Raw genomic sequence first — 19,573 nt, 5'->3', positions numbered from 1 at the left:
CATATTCTTGGTTCTTTCGGTAAAGTCATCACGTAGAAGGGAAATAATACAATGATACAAATATAAAACAATACAAATTCTCACGACGTTTCGACTGCAACACAAGCAATCATCAGGTGTGAAATTCACAGCAAGAAAATGTGTGGATTTCACACCTGATGATTGTGTTGCAGTCGAAACGTCGTGATTTAATTAATAGTTATTTTCATTTATTATTATATTATTATTTTTACATACGTGACTTTACCGAAAGAACCTAAGAGTACGGTATAGTTCAAATCCTAGTCAATGAACGACTCTGGCCCATCTTTTGTGCGAATTGCAACAGGAATTGCAACAGTGGTTGCCCCATGTAAACACTGGCCACTAGAATGTGTAGTTTCCATCACTTGCTAAAGACCCTCAATGCCTGTTGAGAAGACGATGGGTTAAACCAAACTACAGCACTCTTAAGATCAAGATACCATCGTGGATGGCAAAAAGTCGTTCATGCCAATACCACACCTCGGAAATGCATTCTACCCTCATGTCATTGTGTGTGGTGGTGGTGGTTGATGACCGGCTCAGTACACCAGGTGTATATAGCCACTCAATGTATTTTGTGAAGCAAACGCCAACAATCTAATGTACCACTGAAAGGTCACGTATCTATATTTTTCGTTAACCATGCAATGTGCCCAGTGCTGCACTACAGAGCCGCACGTGGATTTACTGCACCGCTGTGTGACACAACAGTAGTCATTGTTTTTCCTCTTACATTGGATTGCAAAACACTCCTTCAAATACCATTGGTCACTTCCCCATGCAGGAGCCTACTGAAAAGGAGTGTGACATAGGTATTGCATTACCCCACATTACAGTACATTATTGTACATTGCAATAGACTCTTCAAATATAATTGTACATGCTAAAAAAAGGTCATTACCAAGAACGTCGCCTATTATATTAATGTTTTCTTTTAAGGCCACTTATTGGCGCTTGTGACTGTGTGCTTGAGCACCACTGCCAATGTAGGAGCATCACCAGCATTGGTCAAACATCCAAATGAAGGACCCTACCGAAAACGAGTCGTGAGACTTTGTATGTGCCCTATGTAATAAGTGGAATTAGTAAATATAATTATAATTGGATCGTACAGTACTTCAATGAGTCACCAATGACTTGCACATGGCCCTGGACTTTACAGTTCGTGCTAAACCCCACCTCACAGTTCTCATGATTACTGTTGTTACATTGTTTTTATAGCCTTATCTTGGTGATTTCGGAAACATATGGTTAAGCCATGTTTCTTGTGGAAGTGCGGAGTTGGCCTGATAACTTTAATCTAAATTGTCTTATGGTTGTTATTGTTTGACTAGCATCACACTGGGATTTTTGCACACAGCGTTGTAATAGGGTGGGATTTTTTTGGGAAGATTTGCTAGTTTATCCCAGGATGTTTCTGTTGCGCGTCGTCGCTTTAAGATGTTTTCTGTTCATATTTGTTTGTTGCGGTTGTACCCGACTCAAGAGCCACATGGCTCACAGGACTATACCTAATAAATGAAACTTGAAACCTCACATGATGTCCATGCAGGTGAGATGCGGGGCGAGTGTACAGGTGGTGTTGTGACAATGCGACCAGTGTCAGGCCAGAGTGGAAAATGCTGATTCATAGTAAAAGTAGACATTCAACGTTTTCAATATGTTGGTGAAAACTATCACTAGCATTGGTAGATTTCGACACTCTTTAAGGTTTAACTCAAATTTCCATGTTGCTATTTATCAGCAGCGTAACAAATACAATACAGAGCACTGCGGTGCCTTGGGTCCCTTTAAACTTGTACAGTATTCAGAATTTAAACCTACCAACAAGCATCGACAATTACAGACATTGTTCCTTCCACAATGGAACACTGTATTCATGTTGCGAGGAAGCTTGTGAGTCTTCAAAACCCTAGGGGCTAAATTAAATATGGGCATCCATATCAGTGGGAGGGGAGTAAAATGTTGTGCTCCCCATTCTGGTGAAGTATGGTCAAATAACCCTCCATGACCGATCCACCTAAACCACAGCTCTTAATCTTCAGAAACCGTGCATCAATTGCAATACACATTAAATCCACCTAAACCACAGCTCTTAATCTTCAGAAACCGTGCATCAATTGCAATACACATTAAACAAATATAAACATGATATTCATTCCACTAACTTAACTTCTGACAACAGTCATTTTATTCCAGCACAGGCTATCAAGCATGTCAACATATAAGTATTGTCGTAATTTATGTAGGCTCCTAAGGAGCAATATTAAATGATAAAACAGTAGAATCTGCTTCCAGAATATAATATTATCCAGATCCAAAACAACGGGGCACAGCAGCAATGCTGGCCAACAAAAGCACTATATAATTAAACATTATTTCTCAACCATAGCTTAACGACAAACCAGATGAATGCAATCATTCTCGAATTTAAAATGTCTGCGCTTATCAGAACACCCAAATGCTCGAACTTGCAATGAACAACCTGGAATAAAATAGCATTTGTGACTCAAGTACCATATAGTCTAGAATAAATTTCCCAAAGCATCCATGCTGAATGTGTTCAAGTCTCATTTAGACACTACTTAAATACAAACTATATTTTATTTGATTCCGTAGAAACGTATGCATTAATCCAATCTTTGATTAACCAATCACTTCGTGATAAAATATAGTGTCATAAAGCATTTACAAACATAGAACGACTACAATGAGTTGGCATGAGCAGAGTTCATCGCCAGAAGGGATGATAGCAGCTAGACGAGATTGGTGACGGAATGACAGCCCAAAGGAGTGAACATCCCGGTGATTAGCTCGTGTAAGATGGGATTGTGGCATTGATGCATTTGATCTGCACATAAAACCTTGCAGGCATTTTCTAAAATACCCCCAAAAAATCGACTTCACTGTTGTTTTTTAAAACGTCCCTATAGTTAAATTTCGATTTAAAGCTTTCGTGACTGCAGGGATTCATCTTCTTGGTTCTTTCGGTAAAGTCACGTAGAAGGGAAGTTATAAAATAATAAAAATAAAACATAATAAAATAATTCTCACGACGTTTCGGCTACAACGCAAGCAGCCGGCTGCAGCCGTGAGAATTATTTTATTATGTTTTATTTTTATTATTTTATTACTTCCCTTCTACGTGACTTTACCGAAAGAACCAAGAAGATGAGTCCCTATAGTTTTCATGTAACTGCAAAAATGATAAGCGGATTGTATAAAAGACAACGATTTATATGCCCATGAAAAAAAAAACTGAATCAGAAAACATTTGTAAAAATGTAATTCTCATTGGGCCCAATGGTGTAAAGTACAGTCTCAAATCCTCATTAAGGCTATCTCTCTAGCCGATGTGCTACAATCGAAACGTTGCCAGTGATATACAGTAAATGTATTTGCTTGAGTGTGTGGAGTTTTTTTGTTGTGCTTTTCCACCACTGCCAGCACAGCAGGAATGCCGAATAATTAGTATAAATGAGACTTGTGACAAGGACCTTTTGTCTAACATCTGTCATACCTTGTGTTTGTTTAAAAGTCCATTACCAACCCCATTGCACTGTGTTGCAGGATGTCATGACTTGCACAAGTCAGCCATGCTGCATGTTTACTAACACGTGTGATATCACTACTGGGCGGGAGCTGGGAGATACCAAGTGAAACTGCAGCGCCCAACGGGGGTGGGGAAGTGACATACGAACAAGGAATGTTCTCGAGTCTGAGTAATTTTACCCACAGTTTTTGCAATGTCATCAAAATATCTTATTTTTTTGTAATAACGGTGGCTGAGCACAGGCCTAAAGGCCAGACAATAAGCGGCATTGTTGAAACTGCAGAAGATAGAAGTGAAGGGGTTTTTTTAGGCAACATTGTACTAATTTGGAAAAAAAACTTTTTTTTTAAAACTCGGTACACTCGTCAACAACACGGCTTTATGAGAAAGTATATATTCGGCGACATTTTAGTCATTGGGTCCTTGTTCTTAGCACATAAACTGAGACCAAAAAGACAGAATCAATATGATTTGAAGACTGCACTTAACATCATCGGGCCTGATGAGAATTACATTTCATTTTTTCCTGAATAGTTTTTAAGCGGCAGTTGGATAGTTACCTAGTATTTAGATATATGATGGGATAGAATCCCAAATTCGAGCTGTGCGAGGAAAGAAGCAGAAAGAGAAGTGTTTTCAGCTACAGGATCATGGTTGAACAGTGTGGATGAGATGGAACGGTCTGCTAAACTTTATCCTCAACATGGGAGAAGTCAATGATTGAAGTTCATGGCAACACAGTACACATGCTGCTCACGATCCATGGGCAGATAGCCCGTAGGTGTTCACTACTTTCCTCTGTCTTATGACAAAATGCTAAATATACTGCACATCTTTCTGGCACCTGATGTCAAACCATTCTTTGTTAGGTCTTCCTCTTTTTCCAGTTCCTTCCATTGTTACGACCAACACACTTTAAATTTTAAATTTTATAATGTGTCCAAATAGTGCCAGTTTCCTTCTCATCGCTGCCTGTATCAGGTCTTCTTCTATGTGCAACCTTTTTCTTACTTCTACATTGGTGCCTCTTTGGGTCCAGCTTAGATGGAGTATTCTCCTGTAGAAATACATTTCTAGTACCAATATCTTATCTCTACGCATAATAGTAGTGATAAATGAGTGATTTATCTAGGTAGAAGAGTCATGAGGATGCGACTGACTGCCAATGAGTGATCAGTGAGTGCTGGTTATCAATAAACCTGACTGCGTTACGTTGAATTATATCAATACAGTGAGGTAGGAACTGGGTGCTCCACTCCATTCATGACAATAGTTTTCCAGATTCCACACATTTTAATGAAGAATTGGCATGCAAAAAGGTAAAGTTTATTTCATTCATCCTTAGCCAGATTAGTAACACATCTCTTCCATGGCAAGTCAGATGAGATTGTTGTGACATGCAGATGAATGGTTTTACTATGGCTAAGAATAACACTGTTAAATATGATGGGATTGTGGAATTGACAGTCTATTGTGATATCAGAAGGAGCACTAACACGTGTCAATATAATTCCATACAACAGAAAAGCGCATACTGTGAACAGCTTCAGAATGTCTAGTGCATACGTGCACGTCATTTGCAGCCTTACAATGGTCAGGGATAGTGTGCCACAACTTGGAAGTTGTTTATAAGCGCACCTCGAATTTCCTGCCCAAAACTTAGCGTACATATTTCTATTTACACCTTATCCTGCCGCGCTGGGATAAATTAGCGCGCAAGAAGTGTATCCGGCTGTATTATATTTTTTCCGTATGATTATTTTTTTCTAAAGCCATTTTCAGCTTATCCCGAATTCCGCCTTACTCGAGTCTCAATTCTCTATACTCTTAGGTTTTTTTCGGTAAAGTCATGTAGGTAAAAAATAAAAATTAATGAAAAAATGTATATAAATAATAGTACATTTATTTTATTTTTATTATAATTTCTATTATTTTTATTATTTATTTCTATGTTTTACCTACGTGACTTTACCGAAAAAAAACCTAAGAGTATGAATCCTTGCAGTCACGAAAGCTTCAAAATCTAGTCTCAATTCTCTCTCTGTTCGAGGCTTTTCGTGTCCCTCTTGGATTGCCCACCTTCAAACCCCCCCCCGCTCCCCACGTTCCCGTTGGTTTCGCCCGACGATTACCGTGACGTCACGCCGAGGCCACGCCCACGAACACAGCGCCATTGTTAGTGGCGCATCGCATATAAACAACAAGGGGGCCCGTGGCAACCTCACAGCGGGATCTTCTTGCGAGCAACCACTCCAGTCGCTATCGTTCTCTCGAGGCTGATCTTGCTTGAAGTTGTTGCTTGTCGAGTGGAGCAAGGTACCGATCTCGCTGTTTGCCGACAGACGTCAACGATGGCCTTCGTGGTGAGTGACCGGGATGACGGCGCTGCCGTGTCTAGAGCATTTTGCTGAGACGATTTACACCTAAAATGTTCGAAGCTTTACACCGCCGTTCGTTACTGTGCCAATGTTTTGTGTACGGCGAGTCGTAAAGCCCCGCGTGTTCTGATCGTGTTTGTCATCTTTGACGTGTGTAACTGCGTTGTCCGCTCAAGGTTAAAGTTGGGCCGCTGTGTAGATTTGGCAAAATGTTGCATGTTGATTTCCACGAGTTGTTTAAAGACCTCTTGTTCAGGTTGTGTTTGAATGCACTTGGGCAAGCTCGCGGTTCATCCGCCTGCTGGCGCACTTGGTGAGCAGGGAGGGATTCGTGGCGTTGAGGCGTCGTCTTGTTACTCCATCCACCTGCAGAGATCTTCCGATTGAAACCGGTGGCAATTCCACGTTACTGTGGCGGGAGGAGGATGGGGGGGGGCAGCGAGTCTTTATCCATTGTGGACGGCTCCACAAAGTAGTACAAGTTTTATCGACCGTGGAGGGATGATGGGCTGAGACAATTCCCACCAGACGGGATTTAAACTAGAATATTTCCTGTTGCGTGTTAGCTCCTAGTACTTAACATAGAGCCGCCCGGCTGGATATTTGTACGTGTTTTTTTTTTTAAGATTGTATAACAAACGCTGTATAGTGTGTGTGTATATATATACTGTTACTCATTTAAGGCTGTTTTTTAAAGAGGTTTTTTTTTCCCAACTGAGAAGCCGTTTATGCAAGGGCTCAGTCCGTGCTCAAACGTGGGGGAGGTAATGCTCTTAAAGGTAATCCATTAAATAAAGTCTTAAGTACAATGCCGTGTTGCAAATAAAGCAACCTACCCAATGGCCATGACTAGGCTTCGGAAAGGTGAAGTAATTTACCCTTTTTACCGGGTAAAAAGGGTAAAGGTGTAGGGTTAAGGTAGCGCGAAGTATATTGCCCGGTAAACACCTTGGAAATACCTTGTTTACCGGGTAAACAACCTTGTTTACCGGGTAAACAACCTTGTTTGTGTACCGCTCGCTATCAGCTCCGTGGTGCAGTCCGTGGCCTCCATTTAAAAAAAACCTTTATCATGTAGTACTATTAGTACTCCAGTAATTGCCCTGTAAACGGGTACTTTGTATGGGGTAAGGGTAAAGGTAGGCTCGTTGCTTTTGACCTTTGACCTTGCCTTGCTAAAGGGTACAAGGTAAGGTTAGAGTGATTGTATTGTTGGTAAGAGTAAAGGTAGGTAGAAGGTAGGCGCTTTGTTTTTACCTTGCCTTGTCAAGCCTAGCCACAACTCATCACGCTTGCAGTGCATGACCTAAATACTTGTCAACCACGGGGTACAAAGTGGGCCCACACTGCCACCACTCCCCACGTTTAACCTTTGCTGATACGCGCAGTCTCCAGCAGAGGGAGCCCTTAACCAGTTCCGAATGGAAAATTTCTGCTTTCTGTTTACATTGTTTATTTTTATTTGTTACACCAGCGGTCCACAACCTTTTTGGCACCAGGGACCGGTTTCGTGGAAGACAATTTTTTCATGGGTGGCGGGGGGGTTCATCATTGGGTCTTTCCCCCTTTTCAAAGAAGCTCTCCAGCCACGTTTGTTTTTTACTCCTTGTGGCTAAGGGTTAGTTAGCTTGTGGGCTTACCAACACTGTGACAAGTGCGCAGTGCGGGAAAGAAGCGCGGACGGAAGTGGTGAATAATAAAACAATGGGGGCGGGTTCCACGCGCGGACTCACCGCTCTCACCTCCTGCTGCTGTGCGGCCCGGTTCCTAACAGGCCACGGACCGGGTATGGGTCCGCGACCCGGGGGTTGGGGACCTCTGTGTTACACGGATCATCCCGTTAAGCCGGTTCGGATCCTTTGAGGGATATTCGTGGTGCGCGTGCACAGCAGCAGCAACACCAATAACAAAACCAAAAGAGAGAAACATTGCAGAGAGCGAGTAAAGGGTGCAATTTTCCTTAAGGACAACAAGTTGACCCTAGAATAATCCATTGCATTGCCTTTTAGCTCTGGTCTCCATATCTAAAATGAAATCCCTTTTTTTAGTCGTAACTAGTTTGAGTCGCAGACTTGCAGTATTATGTTAACCAGTAGCATTTTAAAAATGAGAACTTGAACCAGTTTGGTCCGCTGTGCCAAACGAGCCACAGCTCCCAATACCATATGGGGTTTGTGCGTGTGCTCCGTATGTCATAGGCTGTCGGCGCGGAAACAAGACTGTCATCCCAATAGGCAGGCATCCGTTTATTCGAATAAAGTTTGAGGGTCATGATTCATATCCATTTCATATTTATAACAACAATGCTATCTAATCGTTATGTCGTATGTAGGAATGTACTGATTTAAATACCATGGGGATATGATGATGGACACGATTTGGGGTAGCAATCAATGGAAGAGTGAATTAATTGTTGTTTCTTGTTCTGTCTCGTATAATTTTTTCCTACATCGACTACATATATATGAAAGGTTATCTCTGACGCATGTGAATGTATTAATCCGTTTTAATTTATGAACCCCAATGCATCTAAATTATGCAATTATTTTGCATAAACCCTGCTGCTGGCAGCTTTTCAGTGACTTACCATGTAATAAGTGCAGTAAAGCAAGGGAGGGGGGATTTCTGTGTTTTTATGTTAGAACCGTTGCGTTTTAAGTAGACTGTGTACCATGTGAGTGTGTGTTACACTGTGTAATCTTGGTATGAGAATGAGTCATTGCCCTAGATTGTGGTAATATTTCCTGATGGTGGTGATGTTAATTGTGTAAATGATGACGGTGTTGGTGATACTCTTGATTGCATTGTTTACATGTATGTTCAATGTGTAGGTGAAGGCATACTTATTTCATAAGAAACTAAGAATTGCATCCAAAGATGGGTGTGTTTGCTGATCATGTGTTTGGTAATAATCACGTGCTTATGATGGTGGTTCTGGTACAGGTGAAGGCTTATTTGCTGCGCAAGGATGAGTCTCGTCCGGAGATTCGCCGTGTGGCCATGGACGTGGATGCAAGCAGCAGCTTCATCTACCTCAAGGGGAAAATTGCCCAGGCCTTCCCATCCTTGGCCGATGCAGGGTTCACCATGCATTACAAAGGTGTGGCACACACCCATGTTTACCAAGTAGATAATGTCTACCATTTGTGTGTATTGTTGGCCGATGTATCTTTTGTTTGTGGATTTTGTGTTGCTTTATCAGTGGTGTTATACACTGTATCATTGTATAGGGATCCTTATGTTGTGTATCATGTGTGGTTTGTGTACCAGTTGTGGGGAGCAGTAGTGTCACGGTTAGTATGCGATTCCTACTCGCGGGCCGACGCCAGTGAAAATTATTTGAACCGGTCTTAGGCCTCTCCTAGCTCCACTTGGTCTCAAATGTGTACCTGGTGCAGTGTGTAAGCATTGCTCGTGGAGAGACAAAGGTGGTCGGGCATGGTACTTACCACCCACCCCCTCGTGTACTGTTCAGGTCTTCAAAGTTGCTTGCTAACGGCACTTGCCCCTACAGTTTGTTAAAGGCAATGAGAGATTTTTCTTTTTTAACAATTGTGCATACTATGTGGTTTGCTGCGTGCAGATTCGGAGGATGACCTCATCGCATTCTCCAGTGACCAGGAGCTTATGGAAGCTCTGGGCAACCTTTCCGAGGATGTGTTCCGCGTGTACATCAAACGTATGCACTCGCACACACGTATCCTGCATACGCAGCCAATATATGGTTCATTCTGAATATTCCAATTTCGTCTCTTATTTAAAAAAAAAATCCTCACCTATATGTAAAATCATCCACAACGTGATTTTTCTGTGTCTTGAAACTAAGCTTTTCTGGTTAAATCTTCAACCAGGTGATTAGTTCTTCAGTTGCATTTAATCACCTTTCTTTCTCTGCCCTTTGACCTCTCCAGTTGATCGTGGGCAGCGCAAGAAAGACACTGGAGATCAGGGTGGACAGGGTGGACTGGGTGGACAGGGTGGACAGGGTGGACATGGTACACCGGGTGGACAGGGTGGACATGGTACACCGGGTGGACAGGGTGGACAGGGTGGACGTGGTGCGCATGGAGGGCACGGAGGTCATGGAGGGCATGGTTGGCATGGGTGGTACGGGGGACACGGCGGACATGGGGGGGGACACGGGTGGCACGGGTGGCATGGTGGCAGCGTACACCCCCACGTGGTCTGCGATGGCTGTGACGGCCCTGTGATTGGAGTGCGATACAAGTGCTCTGTGTGCCCCAACTACGACTTGTGCCAGAGCTGTCGTGACAAGGGCACACACGGCGAGCACGAGATGACCACCATCCCCTTCCCGAACTGCCAGCAGCAAGGGCCTCACGCCTGGGCGGTATGTACCATCACACGACAGCTTGTGAGTGCACGGAAGGGTGATCCTATCACAGACGGATGTAGACAATCACAGTCATGTGTGGGTGGGATTGGTTACAGGGCCACATTCATGAACTTGATGGCAGAATTTGGATGCTTGGAAATTCCAACACAATTACATGGGAATGGTAACAGTTCAGTTAATTTATTAGGTATAGCCCTGTGAGCCCATGCGGCTCTTGAATCTGGTGCAACCGCAACAAACAAACATGAACAAGAAACAACTTAAAGTGACTACGCGCAACAGAAAAAACAAGTCTTCCAGAAAAAGAACACGGCTTGTCTACACCATGACACAAACCATTGTCTTTATTGCGCAATGGGGACTTTAACATGTTTCCCCCCCCCCCCCCATGTGTGTATGTCTCTAGTGGTTTGGCACCCCTGGGCCACATGGTGCCCATGGTGCCCATGGTGCTCATGGTGCCCATGGTGCCCATGGTGCCCATGGACGACATGGGTCCAATGGCCCCCAAGGGCATTCCTTTGATTTTGGTCGCCATGCATTTTGGGGGATGGGCTGTCCCATGGGAGGATTTTCCACAAGTGCTGGGACCTCTACAAGCTTTGGGACCTCTACACATACAAGTAAGTACACCTGGTGTGTGTAAGCAATGCACAATACAGTGGGCAGGATCAGGTGGTGCTGGGGTGACGATATCTGACTTGCCTGGTAAACAGGAGGCATAAGTTTGATCCCGACCCTTAGGCATGTGTATTTGGAGTTTGCGCGTTCTCCCCATGGTTGTGGATTTTTCTCCAGTTTTTCCCTACATTTAAAAAAACATGCTTTTAGATTATTTGGCAGTTATACATTTTCACAAGACACCTTTTTTTTTTTAGCTATCATGTGTGCCCAGATTGCTTTTGAAAAGGAGCTACTAGCTCGGCGCACTTTACCTGTTAAAAGAAAAATAGTTTGTGTTGAATTGATTTCACACCGTATGTAGCCAACTACTAATCGGAGGTGTGATGGAAGGATAAAGGGAAGTGCAATTTGATGGATCACCCAAGGTGCATTGGCCACAACATCTGATTTAGTCGTGATTCTTTTGCCACCATTTTTCTTCGAGTGCATCCAACTTTGTGGAATTGCCATTATGATGCATGTAGTTTAGTGGCGAGTTGTTTCATGTGTTACATGCATATGTAACATGATAAGATGGTGCGTAAATAATGTGATTGGCAAGTAATAGATATGCAAGGGGAACATTTTCAGTGATCTCAAATTTTTGGCACCGTCCGGTACTAAATGCTTTTCTTGGCAATTGGAGTGTGCTTTTCCACGTTTTTAGGGCATAGTCAGCAGTTGGGTATTGCAGCAAAATCAATTCAGAATCTTTTTTAAAAATCTTAATCTTGGATGAAGCTCTTTCCACAGATGTCTAGTAGGGGCAGGTCCAAAAGTTACACTACAATACCAAAAAATGCAAGGAGTGCAACATTTAGGAAGTTTATTAAATCACAGTTTTTTGCAAAAACAGTCCCAGACCACACAAAGCCAATGCACAGTCCCTGAATAAAATGGCACATTGAACTATTGATACGTGTAAGGATTAAAGTTACAAATCACATTTGCAAACGTGGTTTGTATCTAGCATTAATCTTCTGCTTCATGATATTTTTGAAGAAAGATTTCTATTAAGAAAGGAAACAAGATTGGTGCTGCAAAGGATTTGCGACCTATTTCAAATTCTTGTTCTCTTGGGCAAGTTAAAAAGCAATGGTGGATGTGTTAGTGTTTTTTTTAGTTTGACATTGGGGTTCATGAATTGGCTTCAGTATAGTGCAGATTTACCAATTAGGATTTTATGGATGAACAGGGCCCAAATATATATTTTTCTTCTTGCATCAAGTGATGTGAGATTTAATTTTAAGTAGCGTTCACAATGGTGGGTTTAGTCTATTTTTAGTCTTTCATTAGTAACTGATCTGTAAGCAGTGTCGCAGTCATCAAAAGTGGTAGAATGATTAAATCTTGACCTTAAAGCTTTCGTGACTGCAGGAATTATAATATTCTTTGGGTCTTTCGGTCAAGCCACGTAGATATAATTTGTCAAGCCACGTCGTGATAATTATAAAATATCACGACGTTTCGATCACAACACAAGCAAACGAAACGTCATGATATTTTAAAAAAAAAATTATATCTATGTGGCTTTACCGAAAGACCCAACGAATATGGTACAACGATTGCTTCAACAATTGGCAGGCACAATTCAATAGAAAAATTTTGTTTTCGGTATAAAAACCTTTTTTTATTGTTGCTTTCAACCCACTGACCATTGGTGATGTACGGTTAAATAATTCCCACAACAGGTGTGAGGGGGCCATCATCTAGCAGTGGATCGTACATGATCTAAACACATCACTCGCATATTCCACTTTAACACGCGCACCACTCACGCGCATACACAGCACTTGCACATATACACACTATTCATACCATTTGCGCACACACACACAACTTGCATTACTTACACCTGCATCAATAGTTCTCAACCCATGGGTGGTGGGGGGAGGGCAAGCTGGTGAATGTTCCAGAAGTCCAGTCGTCTTTACCAAGCAGTCAATGCACTGGCGCCCTCTAGAGGTGGCACATTTAACGTGAGGGCGAGACTAGGTAGAGGAGAAAGGCTTCAACTTTCTGGGCAAGGTGGTGCAGCCAAAGAGCAAGGCATGACTGTATACTAAAATGAGAACACTGGTTTTCCAGCAGGTTTGTGGGCATACAGCAAGTGGTTGTATGATTTAGCGAATAAAAGGGTCCCTTATCCCCCAGGCACAAATGTTCCTGGAGCCGCCACCCAGGCTGAAGAACCAGCAGCTGAAGCACCCAGAGGAGAGCAGCCAAACCCTGCAGCGGACTTCCTGCAGAACATCGGAGAGAACGTGGCAGCCATGCTGGGCCCTCTTGGTAAGCGGCTTGAGAGGGGGGAGATGGGTGGGAGGCAGGTGGGTGGCGAGGGTTGTGTGGTTGTGATTGGCCACCGTGGTGGCAAGCTGTTATCTGCCTTGTCTGATATACAGGAGGTCGTGGGTTCAATCCCGACCCCGATGCCTGTATATTTGGATGTTTGCATGTTCTCCACATGGTCGTGTGGATTTCTGTGGATTCTCCGTTTTTTTTCTCCTCCACATTTTAGAAACATGCTCTTAAATTATTTGGCTGCTATAAAGTGCCACGTGATAGCAACTTCGTTGACCTATCACCTTGTGGCCAGGTTGCCTCCTGAAGACGAGTTATATAGCTCCATGGGCTTTCCCTGGTAAAATGAGAATAGTTTAGTAATTTTAGAGGTAAGTGTGGCAATTTTTGCTTGTTTGTGTTGGTGAATGCCTCCCCTGAGTACATGTTTCGTGATGAATTAATGCTCATGGAAAGTGTAACAGTACTATTTGTTAGTAGTTTTGTTGTATTTTTATATTGTGCTGTATAGGTGTAGACTTGATGTAGCGCATGATGGGTGGTTTCGTTTTGGTTAGGTATTGATGCGATTTGGACTTTGTTATGCTGGTGTAATATTAAGTTGTGATGTTTAGCTATTTGAGTGGAGTTTGTGGCTCTGTTTAGGTATTGACGTGAGCGTCGACGTAGAACATGGTGGGCAACGGCGTCGCTGTGGAGCTCGTGCCGGCTGTGGTACTTGGGAGGCTCGTGGTCCATGCTCGGGAAAAGAGAAGGCCAAGGGAGAGAATAAGGAGGATCCCAAGGGGCAGGGAAAGGGAGAAGAGACCAAGGGACAGAGTCCATCCAAGGATGATGAACTTGGGATGGAAACCGAAGAAGTCTCCGACAATGACAAAGTAAGTTGGGTGCCAGGATGTAGTTTAATGTTGCATATTGTGCTTGTGTACAGTTTGCTGGGTGTGGTGATCTGTAGAAGGCAGTTCATGCAATTTGATCCATTTGCAACACTTTGAGTACTGCTCGCTCATGTTTCGGTTTTCTGTATTCTGTTCTGTAAGAAAAAAATATATTTGAAGTCGTGTGTACATATTTGAGTAAAGATTCATAATCAACGTTTTTGGGTTTGGATCGCGTTATTTATAAATGTGTCGTAACCCTCCACCACCTGACACGGCCAATCAGTAAAAAAGTGTCACGTTGACAAAAGACAATTCACTGCTTTAGCCCACCGGTGTGTTGAAGCGTGAAACCACAACATTTACAATTTGAGTACGACGTTTCGCTGGTAATTGCATCCAGCATCATCGGGCAATTTGCCAGAATGGTGAGGCTCTGCTGTGTCTCCCGTTCTTATATAGAGCAGCAGCAGGGTGACATCATCATTGAGTAAAGAGTTGCTTGACCTAGAACTTTTTTCATTAACATTTACCTGAGGGGCTTACTGATCATGTGATACCATGCCAGGCCATAGGTTAACATCACAGGGTTGTTGTTTCTCAATGGCTTCATAAAAGACATGTAAATGCTTTTAGGAATCCTATTAATTTGAATTATGGCCTCTCCCCTACATTATCATTTCTCAATTTAGTTTCCTCGATTTGTTCATTCGTTTGTTAGCGTGGTGTGGCGTGAGACTTGGTTTTTGGTACAATTTTTAATCTATTGCTCTCCCCGAGCAGGCCACGGCCACGGGTCCGGCTCGGGACTGGGAGACTGGGGAGGGGCCAATGGGCGGTGGCGTCACCGCCATGGATACGGTGCCCAGCAGCAGCGGAGGCGTTGCCATGGGTCCAGTTAACAACACCAGAGACAGTGTGCAGGTAGGTGGAAAGGAAGATGAATTGTAACAGGATATGAAGTGGTTAGTTACGCTTACATTTTACATTTTAAATTGTCCTGTAACTGCTTTGGAACATTACATAAAAATAGAACTGGACTGGTTTTCAGGCTGCATTGAATATGGCCATAGCAAAATGTGGCAATTTTATATCCATTACATTATACAGTTTAACAGTTCTCACAAACTTATTTTGTTTCAGTGATAAACCATTGTATTGAATTCATATTGTTGGGATACATTTCTATTCACACTACTGGATTCATCGTGTGAAATTGGTGTATATGAATCCCTTTGACTTTTTCTAAAGACTTGACTTTATTTTGATTCATTTCTTAACCTGATAAGTTTTTTGAGTAATTGATCCAATGACATATACGGTAAGGCCTCGACATTCATGAGGGGTTAGGTTTTTGAAAATATGCTCAACAAAAATGTGCGACTGTAGTTCCTGTGTTTTTTCCATATGCGGAAAAGGGTGGTTATGTTCTCATGTCTGACTGAACATACAGGGGGAAATTTTAATGTTTAATAGCATTTAATCCTGTACAGTAATTAAATAGTAAAATCCTTCAAATAGATAACACACACGACAAAATAGAATAAATAAAGTAAAACACCGGTGAATTTATTCTGTAAATGTGTAAGTTTTATTTACCTCTACACAACGTCATGGTCACTTGATCCTGAATGATACACACCATCTCGGTGGCCATATGACACGTCCTGAACAAACGGACGGCTAGATGCATATAGCAATGTGCGCAGTGCATGATCGCATAGAAGTATGTGTTGCACAATGGTTTTCATGCGCACACACGGGGGCCAGAAGCCACCACTGCGCAAGTACTACCCCTCCACTATGATGCCATGTTACCAAATTGCAAACAGTTGAGGGAGGGAAAAGGTGCAAAATCTTAACTGGTATTCAAATATAAAATTGCTAATAGTCACATTTTGGCAAAAGAAAAATCTCCCAAATGAAGAGTATTTACTATACTTGGTTTAACTCGAGTTGAAATGACAGCAATTTCATGACCTACTTAAATAGGATTGGTGACCAACAAATGAATTGGTTCTCGATTTTCTGCTTAATGGCTTATGGTGGTTTTATTATGTTTTATTTTTATTATTTCCATTCTACGTTACTTTACCGAAAGAACCAAGAAGATGAATCCCTGCAGTCACAAAAGCTTTAAATCGATAATTGTGGTGGTTTGTTTTTTCTTTTTTCCCCTTTGCAGGGCTCGCAGGTGGGGGAGGCAGGAGGCGATGATGAGTGGACCTATGTGACACCTGGGGATGATTCAGTGGGGGGCCCACGGGGGAGCACAGGAGGACCGCAGCAAGGGACAGGAGGGGCAGGAGGGTCGGAGAGCGCCGAGCCCCTCAAGGAAGACGGAGGAGGCCTGAGGGAGGCCGCCGCTTACCCCAACCTTCCCAATGGTACAGGGACACGTGTGTGCGCTCTTAAAATTTGCTTACACGCAGATGCATGCACTCGGTGACACTTAACTTGCACGTCGAAGCACACTTAGCACACGCTCAACCACAGACTGATCCAAGGAAACTCGTGTAGCATTTCACCTATAGATATTCACATACCTGCTTGCACATGTATACTTATCAGGAACACGTGATCTCATGCACGCTCACTCATAGACATGCTGTGACTCGTGCAAGCTAACATTGCACACAGTGATACATGCATTCAAACAGACCAAAGTATGACAGCAAGCGGGGTTGACACCGTGGCTCAGTGTGGGGAGCCATAAGAATATGGTCATCCCAAGTTAAGCAGGCACACGCCGGAAGCAGGTGGTGGGAGCCCTACTGTTAACAACCAGGGATGAGCGCAGGCCTGGTAGAGGGGATTTTCTGTGGGAAGAGGGACCCCCTATCTGAGCAGGATATTGGGAGAAGGATAAACCCAGGCAGGGTTGGGCAATGCCATGAAAGAAACGTGACAAAGGTGGACAAGTGATCAAAACTGGGTTGGATGGCTATTAAAAATTGTGAACATAAATCACAAACATTTTTAATAAATGAAGGTACAGCATACATACATACACATGGGGCTATACACGCCAACTTGTGTCCATCCGCCCCACTCCCTTCCCTGTGTAGATGCCGAGCCACGTCTGGTCGAAGCTCTGGCGCAGATGCTTTCCATGGGCTTCTCTGATGAGGGTGGATGGCTCGTCCGTCTGCTTCAGACCAAGGATTGCGATATTACACGCACACTCGATGCCCTGCAGCCAGGCCAGGCCAAGCCCGAGTGACCGCAACTAGTGGGAACTAAGGTCTGGTGCCTTTCCCTTGCGACTCATTCCCATGACCAGTTTTAGGCAACCAATTTTAAGTTGGGCCACCTTTGACTGATTACCTGAACAGTGCCGGAGTGGGTTATTACAATGGTTGATAACTGGGAACCCTGTGCTGTAGGCGTACTGTTATTTTTATTTACTGGTGAGAAGCATGAGTTTACCACATTTGTTTTAAAAACACAACAACAAATGGCAATAGCAAATTTTTTTTAATGGTAAACTCAACCTTAATAAAAACTGATAGTTTTAGTACCCAGTGTAAGGTTTAAACCCAATTGAAGGAGTTATTTGCAAAATGACAACCCGCCATACATTACCCCCACCCAACCTCACAATTTCCTTCCCACCAATGATTCATCCTCGCACGGTCGGGGAATTGGTGTTGACCGGCTGCACAGTTTATGGAAGTCTAAACCGGTGTGAATTTTGTCAGTTTAAAACTGGTCATAGAAATGTATATATGCTGATCGAAAACCCATCTGCATTATCTTTCGCTTGCATTGCTGTTCTGCTGTCTTGCATATGAAGGACAGCTCATTCCTGTTTCCTCCTCCCATGAACACGGCTCTTTTACCAACGTTTAGAATGCTTTTTCTCTATACTCTTCCTTGCTGTCTCACTTTGTATTTCACGTTCTCCAAACCCCAGTTTGTATTTTCATGGTCTCATCCTCGTTCCATTTTCCATTTTGAGCACGTTTCCTGGCAGTAATTATAGTCCTGGCTGGATGACGCTTAGCTTCGTCAATGCTGACCTTTATTCTCTACAGGTCTCATATTCAGCTTAAAACAACACCGTCTATAGTTTTAAGATACACGGTGTTGGGTGTTAAAATAGTTCCTGATTTAACGTGGTGAATCATTGATATATGTAATGTGCTGCATGTTTTGTGTGTATCGCAGCTAAATAACATGCATACATTTTTTAAGGTGATTTGTGATGTTGAAAGTAATGCTGGTTAAAGTGGTGATTGTTAAAGGTTTCTTCTGATTAAAACTATCGTTATACACATAAGCTGATGGTTTTGATGGAAGCTCAGTACACCCATCAAGTATCCAGAGCGATTATAAAAAAGTGCTCTCTGTTAACTGTATAACACTACCACGTAAGAAAAAATAAAATTAAAAAGTAATATATGTTTAGTAGCATCGTTGTTTTTTATTTGGAGCTGTCAGTTTAAAATGCAGTAATTAGGTTTCAATACAGATTGCAACGGTCTTTTAAAAAAAGGGTGGCTAACCTGACATCCTGCATGGAGAAGGCAGGAACCCTCTTCCCACAAACCTCATGCAGCGATTCGCATAGCCCATGATTTGAAAAAAATGCTATTAAATAATTATTTAGAATCTCATGTGTATGGCCCTCCTATTTTGGCTTTGCCACTTTCATCCCATTTATACATAATTGGATAATTTTCATGAAGAAAACGTTGCAAATCAAAAATGTACGCAATCCAATATGCATCATGAGCGGAAAAACTGAAGCCAATCTTTGCATCTGAACAAGATGGAGGCTGATGGTGCTTCTGCTGTTCTCAGGAAGAGCTACTTGTTCTTGACACAGCGCAAACTAAACGACCAACAACTGCTCAATGAGTACTGTACCGCCATGCAGCCATGGAGGAAATGGTAGATTTACGAGTGGTCTCGCTAACCACCTGGAACGTCTCCCCTAACTTAATCTATTAGGGAATTGGAGTTGTGACATGAGCTAATGCAATTTAACTCGTTTGCTACCCTGGCCAAGTTCAATAAGAAAAAAACTCTGCCTCGCATAGCTTATGGCTGGCAAATATCAGGTGTTCTCATTTAACAATGTTATTCATAGCATTATTTAACAATGTTATTCATAGGTATAGTTAAACCATTTAATCTGCCCGTTGCATTGATCTCTGATCTTTCACGGATTTCTGTGTGGCAATAATCTTGCTGAGAGGACCCAAGTTTGGATTTATTTTCCATGTCCAAAGCCTTTGGTGAACTGAACAATTGTTCATATCCATGCACAAATTACGTCAAAGTTGATGCTGCTTTCATATCTGCGATAAAGACCCAAATTATTACCTCACTACAAAACATTACCAAGCTGCAGGGTGTACACATTTTACAGGTAGGAAAAACAGGTTCCACACTGCCCACCCAGGGATTGTCG

At 42.7% G+C, this 19,573-nt stretch overlaps 1 protein-coding gene across 2 annotated transcripts; it reads left to right on the top strand.

The window, feature by feature from the left end:
* Positions 1-5,726: 5,726 nt before the first annotated feature.
* On the top strand, positions 5,727-18,560 carry SQSTM1 (sequestosome 1). Of its 2 annotated transcripts, XM_061560387.1 has the most exons (10): positions 5,729-5,940; positions 8,899-9,055; positions 9,539-9,634; positions 9,867-10,306; positions 10,719-10,935; positions 13,130-13,264; positions 13,922-14,154; positions 14,938-15,078; positions 16,340-16,541; positions 17,223-18,560. In XM_061560387.1, the coding sequence occupies exons 1-10, from the start codon at positions 5,929-5,931 to the stop codon at positions 17,375-17,377; spliced, it is 1,788 nt and encodes a 595-aa protein (XP_061416371.1). In that variant the 5' UTR covers positions 5,729-5,928; the 3' UTR covers positions 17,378-18,560. The 2 variants fall into 2 exon arrangements, with proteins under 2 accessions (XP_061416372.1, XP_061416371.1); XM_061560388.1 differs by lacking the exon at positions 14,938-15,078 and having other exon boundaries at positions 5,727-5,940.
* Positions 18,561-19,573: the final 1,013 nt, after the last annotated feature.

The sequence above is a fragment of the Lethenteron reissneri genome, chromosome 26 (genome assembly GCF_015708825.2).
Source record: "Lethenteron reissneri isolate LAM-NWPU_2019-01 chromosome 26, ASM1570882v1, whole genome shotgun sequence".
Classification (NCBI taxonomy): domain Eukaryota; kingdom Metazoa; phylum Chordata; class Hyperoartia; order Petromyzontiformes; family Petromyzontidae; genus Lethenteron; species Lethenteron reissneri.
Note: the sequence above shows the minus strand (reverse complement) of the source record. Positions and strands in the feature narration are given on the sequence as shown.